Below are 12,433 nucleotides of genomic sequence, written 5' to 3' on the forward strand. Positions count from 1 at the left end.
GATCAAGGAACTGCTCGGCAGTTAGTAAATCAAATCTTGGAGAATTCTTCACCAACAGCAAATCCACTTGGCATCTTAACCGATTATTCGGTTTTTCAACAACTCTTTTCAGAGTTTTCAACTCATTTTGAGTTCTTAAACTCGCTAAGAGTTCTAAATCAAACTTGTCATACAAGTTAATCGTTCCCGTGAGACAGGACAGTCTGATCGTCAACGGAAAGCAAATTTGACGCAAGCATTCGAAGGAGGTACTCCATCGCTACCAAGAAGAACTCAGTTTTAAATAAAGGGGAGAATCAAATTCATTTTCCTTTCTTTTGTAATCAGGAAATCCAATTGTAACTGAAATTAAAGGAATACAAAACAAATTTCCTTCTTTTTTTTTTTACCTGCAAAATTTTCCACAAACACAGTGCATATCAAATTTGGATATTATTAGCTGACCGCTAAAAATTTAAATTTTACAACAAACAATCCAAAGTTTCAAAAATTATAAAAATACACCCTCAAAATTTTAGAGTTATAAGAAATATCATGACATTCGAAAACTTACCACCAACATATGAAATATAGAAATTACAAGCATCCAAGTTAAATTTTAAAATCTTCAAAAAACACTCTCAAAGTTTTAAAATTTGCAAAACACGCACTCAAAATTTTAAAAGCACAAAAAAAATCTAAAATTTTAAATCTTAGCAAAGAAAAGAGTAGTTATTTGATATTCTTTCATTAAGATATCTCAAATTAACTTCCAAATTAAGGTTTATTATTTTTTTTAGCATCTCAAAGTGGTCTAATTTTATCGAAAAAGATAAGGACAGAAAAGATTGATGTTGGCTCAATAAAAAATGAAACAGAATGAATGAATGACACTATTTTCTGAATATTTTATAGAATAGTTTTTTTAGCATATTAGGAATCTTTAGAAAAAAAATTTATGAAATTTTTTAGTATTTTTATATACTTATGTGGATGCTTTCATCATATAAAAGTGTGCTAGGATTAGTATTAATCATTAGTTTATGATTTTTTTTTAAAGTCTATCGAGGATCGGGAACAAACTCTATATTCTCTTTTGTGTTGTTTTTGCCGACTTTTAACCAATCATCTTATCTTATTAGCTTTAATTTATTCATATTCTTTTTATAACGCCATTTTTGAAGTGTTTTTCACTTTTATAACACTATAATTTATCAGGTCAAGTTTGGTTTCATGCCAGTCTAAATAACATGATAATTCAAATTGGCTTCAGATTATATTTGTTTCCTATCAATTTAATTATCAACATGAAAATTTAAATTAGGTGTAGCTTATTTAAACGAACATTAAAGAAAATAAATAATCACAGTGCCAAATTTTAGAGACATAAATGAGTAAAAACTATCAAAGTGGAACTAAGAAACAAATTTTATTTAGGAAATAAACCAAATATACTAAACTATGGTATTTAACCACGTGCGTTACACGCACATAAAACCTAGTAACTATCAAATACATGAATATATATATGATAATATTAGTCATAACTGTCAATTACACAGTAGATGATTATAATTCAAAATATTAACATTTTCCTAACAAAGGATAAATTTTTTTCCTTTATATATATAAGCTTTTATATTCTATAGATGAATAGTATATCATATCATACTCTCTTTAAAAGTACGAGTTCAGAAAAAGCTTTCCATGGTCAATATTACATTTTACTATTTTTTAATATTTTATTTAAATATTAATCTATCGTAATAATAACTTTATCTTATCATAATCACATGTGAACTACCAATAGCTTAACAATTTAAAAATAAATAAGATAAAGAAAATACATAATGGAGGACTTGTGGCCTATGCTTATCTCTGTAACTTTTTGTTTGGATTGACTGGGAGGTTGCAATTAGGATCACTAAATTTTCTTTTTTTCCTTTTTTCGAGAGTCGAATATGACATGTTTTTATTATTTGTTTACTTTATAGATTTGGTATTAGATTGCTAAGGTAAAAAACCAATAGTATTTTGAATATTTTATTTAAATATTAATCTATTTTAATCATAATAATATTCATCCTAATCCCATGTGAACTACCTATAGCTCAAAAGTTTAAAAAAATAAGATGAAGAAAATACATGAAAATAACTTTGCGGTATTAGTTTGTTAAGGTAAAGAACCAACGTGCTATAATATATAAAGTATAACAAAAAAAACTAAAATGTTCCAAAAATAGCACAAAATACCCTCACACAAAAACATTTTGATGTTTCCAAACTTAAAATAGTAAACATGAAATCTGAAAATTAACAACGCCTCTGAAGAACTTAAAATTTATAATTAGCACCTTTAAAGTTTTAAAAATTGTAACATGACCCTTAAAAGTTCAAATACTAAAAAAACATCCTCAAATCCTAAAAATTTAAAAGTTGCAAACAATAAAAATGAATTTAAAAATCACAAAAATAACCTCAAAGCTATAGAACTTGCAAAAAAAAAACTCCTTCAAAAGTTAAAAATCACAAAAAATTCTGAAATTTCAAAATTTATAACCAGTAGATATCAAATCTGTTATCTGAGATTGATAAAATATTAAATTTTACAACAAGCAATCTAAAAATTCAATAATCGTAAAAACACCCTCAAATTTTTAGAATTGTAAGAAATATTTTGACATTCATAAATTACCACCAACACATAAAACATAGAAATTATAAGTATCCAACTTAAAATTTAATTTTTAAAAAATACTCTTAAAGTTTTAAAATTTGCAAAACTCACACTAAAAAAATTCAAAATCACAAAAAAATCTCAAAACTTAGCGGAAAAAGAGTAATTGTTTGATATTTTTCATTAAAATATATAAATTTAACTTTCAATGTAAGGTTTACAATCTATTTTTAGCATCTAAAAGTAACTAGTCTGCTGTCCGTGCAAAGCACGGTTTTTTTTTTTTTTGCTACAGTATTCCCGCCTTTTTAACATCTCCTGTTTTGAATTTTCTGGGAATGATACAGTAGCCGTTCTGCTACAGTGCATTTTACATGCTACAGTGTACCTGTGTGCTACAGTAATTTTTAATTAATTATCTGCTACAGTAATACTGCTACAATAAATCTACTGTAGCATTTACTGTGGCATGAACAGTAACTCTCTGATCCTCCTATTTGTATAAAAGAATAGATTTAATTTTATTGAAAAAGATAAAGACGGAGAATGATTGATGTCGGCTCAATAAAAAAATTAAACAAAAGGAATGAAAGACACTATTTTCTAAATATTTTATAGAATAGATTTTTTAGAGTAAATAAGGAATCTTTAGAAGGAATTATCATGAGCTTGTTTTAGCATTTTATATGCTTATGTCAATATTTTCATCATATAAAAGTATACTAAAATTAGAATTAATATTTAGCTTATAACTTTTTTAAATTCCATCAAGAATTAGTAACAACCTTTTATATCCCCTTTTGTGTTGTTTTACCCTATTTTTAACCCGTCATCTTATCTTATTAGCTTTAATTTATTCATCTTACTTTTATAACGCTATTTTTTCACTTTTGCAACACTATATTTTCTTAGGTAAAACTTGGTTTAATGTAAGTCTAAGTAATATGATAAGTCAAATTTGCTTTGAACTACATCTATTTTCTATCAATTTAGTTATCAACATGAAAATTTAAATTGGGTGTAGCTCATTTACACGAACATCAAAGAAAAATATTCATAAAATTAAAGTTTAGAGACATAAGTGAGCAAAAACCATTAAAGTGGAACTAATGAATAAATTTTAGTAAGGAAATAAACTAAAAATACTTAATAATGATATTTAACTGTGTGCATAAAACCTAATAATAATATCATTAGGTGATGGATTAGTTGACATGAGATGAGTCATAATAATTGTTGATGTCAGGCATCGAATATGAGGTTCATTTGTGGATTATAATGGTGTTAGTGTTCTCAAACTGCCTTAAATGATCAGTTCTGGAGCCTGACGTTCTCTCCTGCACATGAAAAGCTTGTGAGAGGCCGGAGTTAGGTTCTCCATTGTTCCTCGGACGATCAAATCAGTAATTAATCTTGAATGGGAAAATGAGAAGTAAATGGTGACTAAAAGTTTAAAGTTGCATGGAAAAAATAGAAGAAAGCTACCCTAAGCAGCGTGGTTTCCTTTTATAGTGGATCAAAAGGGAAGATAAGTAATTTTGACAGAGTCTGGACAGGCAGCTGAATCTGCAGATACCTTACAAGCTTCAGTAGCTGAAGAAGGTGAGTCATCCGGGTATTTAATGTGAGGGCGACAACAAGTGCTTAGTGCTGACTATATCCGATGAGTCATAAAGACTATGGGGGATAGAGCAATGATAACTCTGACAGCGCAAGCGTGGAACGAGACACATGTCGGCCTCCCGATGAGGATTAGCACTTAGTTGTTTATAGGCTATATAACAATAATATTATTACTATTTGTTCAATTAATTAATGATGATTAAGGGGAGGGAGATGTGAGATTAATTTAAGGTGATGGGCTGATTTAAGAAGCGCTGAAGGGTGTATAAATCTTTTCACATGATTGGTCCCTTGGATTAGTTGACATGAGATGAGTCATAATAATATTATTACTATTTGTTCAATTAATTAATGATTAATGGGAGGGAGATGTTGGATTAATTTAAGGTGGTGGATTGATTTAAGAAGGACCGAAGGGTGCATAAATCTTTTCACATGATTGATCCCTTGACATTTCACGAGAAATGTGGTCCCACTGTACCAGCTTCAGGACCCTTGGCAACAATGACAAGCGCAGGATCTCCATGTAGAAATCTTGTATTTCTCTCTTTTTTAAGAAGAAGATATATAAAAATAAAAAAAAAAAGAGGAGGAGAAATTAAAATAACTACATTCCATCAACCAGGTAACCTTGAAATCTGACAGCAAATTAACACTCTTGTTTTTTGTTCACTTAAAATTATTATTAGATAATTATAATAAGAATTAAAGTTAGGGCTAGGATTAGGATTATGGTTCAGTTATAACAAAGAGTACTAGCTATTAGGATTAAGATTCAGGTTATAAAAATGAAACTCTGGGCAATGATCTTTGTTACAATTTTAAATCTAATTTCAATCCTAATCATAACCCTAATCAGAAACTCTGGGCAATAATCTTTGTTTCAATTTTAAATCTAATTTCAATCCTAATCATAACCCTAATCAGAACTCTAAACCTAATCCCAAAGATAATTAGTATTTAACAATTCTCCAAATAAGAATCAGTAAATTTAGAATTATTAATAGAGATGCACAGACTTTAGGATCAGACGGTACCTCTGGGTAGGGGTGGTAAATGATCGAATCGAATCGAATATTAAGGTGTTCATATTTGTATTTGTTTAAAATTATCGAATTCGAATGCGGACTCTAATATTCATATATATAGTTTTTCGGATTTGAACTCGAATACTTGGTATTTGATAAAATTTTAAGAATGTTTACAAATACTTATCTAATATCAAAGTATATTTATTCTGCTAAAAAAATTTGATTTTCAAATAATATTAAAATTCATATATAAAAATTATTTCTTTATAATATATGATATATATATTTAAATTAAAATTTAATTAGAAAACAGATTTAAGATTATTTAAGTCTTGAAATTAGTATATAAAACTTAAGTAGAAATGATAAGTGAGTTAAAAATATGACATCATATGTGCAATAATACAAATAATAATGTGTGATCAAATTTTAAACGAATATTTAATAGACAAACGAATCGAATATAGATCTTGTTAAATTTTATTCGTTATTAAACTCGAATACTAAAAAATATTTGTTTAGTGGTAAATGAACTATTGAATCGAATATGACCAAATAGTTATTCGAACAATTATAGAACCATTTGTTAATTATTTGGTTTATTTCCATCCCTAGCTCTGGGGGTTTGGGGGCCTGGGGGCACTAGAACGAGATTAATCCTATAAATAATCATATTTTATTGAGTCAACACCATTTTGTAAAAGGCCCAAGCCCAACCCAATTAATTCAACGGGTACGAGTTTTATAGCCCATCAAAACCCGACCCATTTGCTTCTGTCAGCACACGAACTCTCGTCGTCAACAAAAAACAACAAAACCCTAATCACCCTGCGAGCTCCGGCCATGCTCATCAATGGCGATCATCAAAACCCTAGTCCGATCCCTCACCCGCCGGAACCGTAACCCTAGATCCAGTATCCCTCTCTTCTCCTTTTCATCCCCTCACTCCCTTTCTCCCGCCTTCTCCATCGCCTCGAACCCCTCCTCCTCCTCCATTCTCCGCCTCACCTCCTCTCACTCGGGCCCTCGCTTTATCTGCTCCCCTCCATGGATGCTGTCTCAGTTCACCACCCCTCTCTATTTGAGGGGTAAAGATGCGATCTTTCCCAGTGACTTGCTCCGCGTGAGGAGCTTTCCGACCGAGCTAGGGTTTATAGGTGGCGATGGGGGGTTGATTAGTGATGGAGGTATTGAGAGGGTTGAGCTTGATGACAGGTTCCTCAATTTGCCGAATTTGATCTCGATTTCTCGCGGGGTTTCGGGACCTTTCATTGGATGGTATGTGCTCAAATTCTAGCTGTTGCATTGGAGCATGTAGTTTGCAAAATTGTGAATTTTGATAGTGAAGTACACTGTGGGAATCAAAATTTTGTGGGTTTGAATCCAATTTTGAGCTTGCTGTTTGCAACTGTTTGCTTCTGTGTAAGAAAGAGCGGGTGATACTTGGTATCAATCAGTATTCATCTGTAGATTTATATTCACGGGGATGACATTAAAAGAATTGAAATATAATTGTTCAGATAAGAAAGAGAGGTGTAAATAATATTATGTTACATACTAACTTGTTGAAAGTTACTCAGGTCATCGTAGTTTGATATCATTATTATACTTGAGATACTATGCATTAGAAATATTCCTTCCAAATGTTCGTTAAATACCTTTCTTAAGTTATGTATTCCAAGCATTCTGTTCACGATCGACATGCTTATACTGATAGTTTGACATAACCTAATCACATGTTTGACGCCTTCTGACAACTATTTGTGGACAGTGGTAAACAAACTCATAGTTCACTTAAACCAATAGCTTAGAAATATAATATACTTAAACTAAGCCTGGAACTTCAATCTAGACCATTGGACCTGTCACCTGCCAAATGAACAAATATTTTGACGGGTGACTGAACTTGAAAAGACTGAATTCTTATACTCTGACACCATTTTTTAGAATTTAGACAGGTACTTTGTGTCATTCAGATAGAGGCGTGCAAAATCTTGTAATGGAAGTAACTTGTTTATGTTGTATATTGCTTGCAAATTATAGAAGACTTGCTGTTCTAAACTTCATGCGTTAATGTCTTATTTCCTAGTGTAATGGGAGAAACATAATATTGATTAAGAAAGGTATTTCTGGATACTCTTTATTGTTAAAAGTCCTAAGGTTTTGACATGAATCAAAATGCCAATTGTCTGCTATGTTTTTCCAGGATGATTATAAACGAATGGTATCTTCCAGCATTTTGTGGATTGGCAATCTCCGGAGCAACTGATTGGGTTAGTATACTTGTTACGGTATCAAAATAATTTCTGAAATATATCCTCTTTAGTCCTAATTATTACTTTCTTTTCATTTTAATGTTACAGTTAGACGGATTCCTCGCTAGAAAGATGGGTATTAATTCAGTGTTTGGATCATATCTTGATCCCCTTGCTGACAAGGTTGAATATTTTTATACTCTGCTAGTAGATTTATTCTTGTTGCTCATCAACTTGATTGTGCTTTTTCTTGATAGTCCAGGTTCTAATTGCGTCTGTTGCTTTAGCTATGGTGAAGCAAGATCTTTTACACCGTAAGTAGCCAGAAAAATCACTTTCAGCACAATCTTTTGTGTGAATTTTTTGTAACATGGCACAAAATACATAATAGACACTTGCCCTGTATATAAACTATATCCCAAAATAATAAATAAATAACAAGATATCTAGTACATACGAGATAATGTGAGCAGGTGACATATATTATTGGAATCGAATTATGAACCTGCATGACTATATAATCAACCATACGGGAAAAAGGCTTTTGGGAGTATCCAGATTTGTTTTTAAACCAACCCATTAACCCAACAAACCTGATTCTTAAAGAATATTGATCCACCCTTATTTCATTCCATGTGCCCATAAGCACTCATGATTGAGAATCTAAAAATGCATATATATTTTTTTTCTAACACAGTCTTTTCTGGATTTTGAAGCTGCATTGGTTGGCCTTGTTGTGTTTAGAGATGTTGCTTTAGTCATCGGCGCCATTTATAAAAGAGCTTCTAGCTTGGGGTGGGAGGTAAGTTGTACCAAATTAATAGCTGAAAGTTAATATTCTCAAAGCCAATACATATACTTAATCTTATCAAAGCCGATACATATACACACATTGTTGTTCTGATTCTTTTTTTTAGTGGAAGAGTTGGTCAGAATTTGTCAACCTTGATGTCTTGCATCGAGAGAAAGTGGAACCCCTCTTTATTAGCAAGGTATGCTTTCTGCTTTTCATAAACAGAAGTTGCTTTGAGGTTAAGAAACACTACATTTCCCACCAACTACTGTGCCAAACTAATGTGTGTGGTGTTGCAGGTTAATACAGTCTTCCAATTGCTATTAGTTGCTGGTGCTCTTCTTCAACCGGAATTTGGCACTGAAGAAACACAATTGTACATCAAATACTTGAGGTTGTGCTCAATTCTATACTACATATTAGCACATATACTTGGAGGACACTCTGCATGATAGAAAAATGACACTGTATTATAAGTATCTGCTAAACTATAAATATTTAGACTTTCATTGGGCAAATCATTGTTTATCCGGCTCTAGCTTACAGTATTTTAAGTGATCATGCAATTGTCTGTGCTGCTGATTTCTCATTTCTATAGTATCAATCATCTCCCTAATGATCATGCATATAGCTAGCCGCATTACTGGAAACTGGATTTGAACTGTATAGTATTTTGATAACTGTCGTCACTGTTGCAGTTGGTTGGTAGCTTCAACAACAATAGCATCTTCTGCAGCTTATGGAGCTCAACATCTTCGCAGTAGATCAGCTTACGCCATCAGAAAACTGTAGCAAAATATTGCAAATAGTGCAGTTGGTTGGTGGTATTTTCGACAGCAATAGTCTTCGGCAGCCTGTGGAGGTCAATGTCCTTGTAACTGTTCAGTTTCGCCATCAACAGACAGTAGCCAGGTTCAGAAGTAGCAAGTTGTTATGATTTCTTTCTGTCACACCACTAGAGGTCGCGAGGCTAAGTACAGTCCCTAAAATCCCAAGTCGAATGGATTTTGTACAACATCAGGATCGTCCCCCAGGATGGAGCTTGTAAATGCTGGGTTAGGGAAACTCTGGTCGCAGATTTGATGTCGAAAAAAGTTTAAAAGAGAACAAGGCTGACAAAATCAGTACGTAATTTGACAGATGAGTTCTTCTCTGTACCTGTTTATTTATCTATGTTACTCGGTTGTAAATTGAATTTTGTTGCATATCCTTGAGCAAAGAGAGGACGGAACGGGGAAAGGTAATAAGTTCCTCCAATTGCAAATTTGTTTTCTTCCAAGAGGTTCAGAATCCAAATCTCGTTATTGTCATATTTTAATGTATTTATTTGCTTTGTTTTTTCAGTCAACTTCAGATTAGCTTGATATATTTTATTGTAACATCTAAATTTTTAGATCAAATGGTTCTTATTTCTTTATGAGGACAACCATAATAGCAACATGCTCTATCTATTATTTAAGTACAATGAGCAATAAACAAAATAAGATTACTGCGAAAACAACCCAAAGTATCTGACAGATTCCCTTCACTTCTCCATAGAAATTGGAAATTAGATAGTGGAGATGTAGTTGTTCGTTTCACATAGAAAAGAGTGGAGAACATTGTGTGGAAATATATTTCCTTTATTTCCAATGTTTTGTTAGAAAAGAAAACAGCATGAAATGAATTTGCATCTCCATTATTTAATTCATTCCCAACTGCCCAAGTATGACTTCCACATCATTTGGTCCACTTTATTAAATGTTTAATTCACTTTGGTGAGATTTCCACCCAATTTCGGAGCTTTTAACTAGGATATTAGTTTTCCGCTTTTTCTGATGTGACACTTTATTTCAGATTCTCTTTTTCCACATTGAGCTTTTCGAACCAAACACCTACAAAGAAAAAACTATAGATCGTACTCCCTTTAAAATTACGAGTTGGGAAAAATCTTTTCATGATCAATATTAATCTTATTTTTTTTTAAATATTATATTATTATTCTAATCTATTCTAATTATCATATCTTCTTTGAATTGGTAATTAAATAATTTATCCTACTCATAATGAGACTTAACATGTTATTGGATAAGGGATATGTGTTTGATATAATTTAAATCCTTTACTTATTTCAGTTCGCAGAGAAATCTAAAAATTATATGATAATCAGCGGCTAAAAGTTTTTGGACTGTGTAAAAAATATCCTCCAATTTTTTTAAATTGTAAAAACACCCCTACAAATTTAAAATTTTATTAAAACATCTTAAAAATTATAAATTTTACTTACTTCAATTGAATGAGAAATCTGAAAAACATATGCTAGCTAGAAACTGAAAGTTTTTTGACTTTGGAGAAAATATCTTGGAAGTTTTAAAAATTGAAAAACACCCCTAAAAATTCAGAAATTATAAAAAAAAACACATTGAAAACAAAAAAATATTTCCATAGTCAATATTACCCTTAGTTTTTTTAATATTACATTGTTATCCTAATCTATTCTAGTTATCATATCTTTTTTGAATTGTTAATTAAATGATTTATCTTATTCATAATGAGACTCAACATGTTATTAGATAAAGGAGATACATTTGACATAATTCAAATCTTTTATTATTTCAGTTCGTAGAGAAATCTAAAAAACATATGCTAGCCAACACCCAAAAGTTTTTGGACTTCGTAAAAAATATCCTCCAAGTTTTTTAATTTGCAAAAACACCCCTAAAAATTCAAATATTTATTAAAACATCTTGAAAATTACAAATTTTACTTCAATTCACTGAGAAATCTAAAAAACACATGCTAGCTAGAAAATGAAAGTTTTTTTACTTTGGAGAAAATATCTTGTAAGTTTTAAAAATTAAAAACAAAACACCTCTAAAAATTCAAAATTTATAAAAAACACATTAAAAATTTCAGACCTATAAACACACTAAAAACCTACAAATAACACAAACGACCCCCCAAAAAGCACTCTACGAACTGAAATTTGCAAACTGCAAAGTAACACCCAAATTTGCAATAAGCACTCTGAACTTTTTACAAACTGCAAAGTAACACCCTCAAAGTCGTAAAATTTACAAAAATCCCACTAGGGTTTTAATTATCAAACAAATATAATAGACTGTGGATTATGTATAATGCTCGTGATAATTCCTGAAATCAAAGAAAAGGAGAGCAAGTGATACTTGCCTCGGAATATACTGGTATGGATCCATAGAACCAAATCCTACTTGAGCAAAAACTCCATATTTTTAGTAGAAGGTGTAAAACGACGAGAGAAACATTTTCCTAAACTTCAAGAAATTCAAAATTTCAAATAAAAATGGGTCCAACGGTCAAGATACTATAGTTTTGACACCGAAACTGATATTCGACAACCCTAGACCTTTCGTCTGATATCCTATGTTGAATAATCATAAAATGAGGAATGATTAAATAGTGATATCATTATGAAAGTAACAATATGAGAAACGATGCACATACTGACATACAGGTTTGAGGTGTTACAATGTTGGTATCTTATAGGACTACTCCCACACTTCACATAATCAAATACCCTTTTGAGTATCATAACTTATAATATATTACAAAATTTTTAAGTGTCACGTCTCTTTGGACATAATTGGACATTTTTGAAATATCAATCATATAACAATCCAAGTTTGGTTGTTAATCAAATACTCAGATGAGCAATTAAGAGAGTTTAAGACAAAAAAAAATCTTCCAACATACCACAAGAGTATTGTGGAGAGTAGAGAACTCTATTTAATTTGAGTTTAGACAATAATTCATTTTCATTTGATTTATGTAGCTCAACGGTTGTATCAGATTAAATTAATATGATGAGCTTGAAAAAAAATTCAAACCAATTCCAAACATTTGGATAAAGGTGTTTACAAACCAATATGGTAAAAACAAACTCAATAATAAGAGTTTTGATGTGTTTTTCGGACTCCAGGCATTATTACAGCTGCTACGCCCGATGTCGCTGTAGCAAGAGCTATCATCCCTTCTGATCTTACTTTGGCAAGTAGAACACGGTATAAGAATATCTTCCCAGTTCCTCCAGGCCCATCAATAAAGAAAATCCCACTTT

At 31.2% G+C, this 12,433-nt stretch overlaps 1 protein-coding gene across 1 annotated transcript; it reads left to right on the top strand.

Moving 5' to 3' along the window:
• LOC109850100 (CDP-diacylglycerol--glycerol-3-phosphate 3-phosphatidyltransferase 1, chloroplastic) lies at nucleotides 6,095–9,706 on the top strand. Its single transcript, XM_020420021.1, has 8 exons — nucleotides 6,095–6,588; nucleotides 7,517–7,583; nucleotides 7,674–7,748; nucleotides 7,828–7,879; nucleotides 8,282–8,367; nucleotides 8,483–8,557; nucleotides 8,658–8,752; nucleotides 9,057–9,706. The coding sequence occupies exons 1-8, from the start codon at nucleotides 6,164–6,166 to the stop codon at nucleotides 9,148–9,150; spliced, it is 969 nt and encodes a 322-aa protein (XP_020275610.1). The 5' UTR covers nucleotides 6,095–6,163; the 3' UTR covers nucleotides 9,151–9,706.

Source organism: Asparagus officinalis, chromosome 7 (genome assembly GCF_001876935.1).
Source record: "Asparagus officinalis chromosome 7, Aspof.V1, whole genome shotgun sequence".
NCBI lineage: Eukaryota > Viridiplantae > Streptophyta > Magnoliopsida > Asparagales > Asparagaceae > Asparagus > Asparagus officinalis.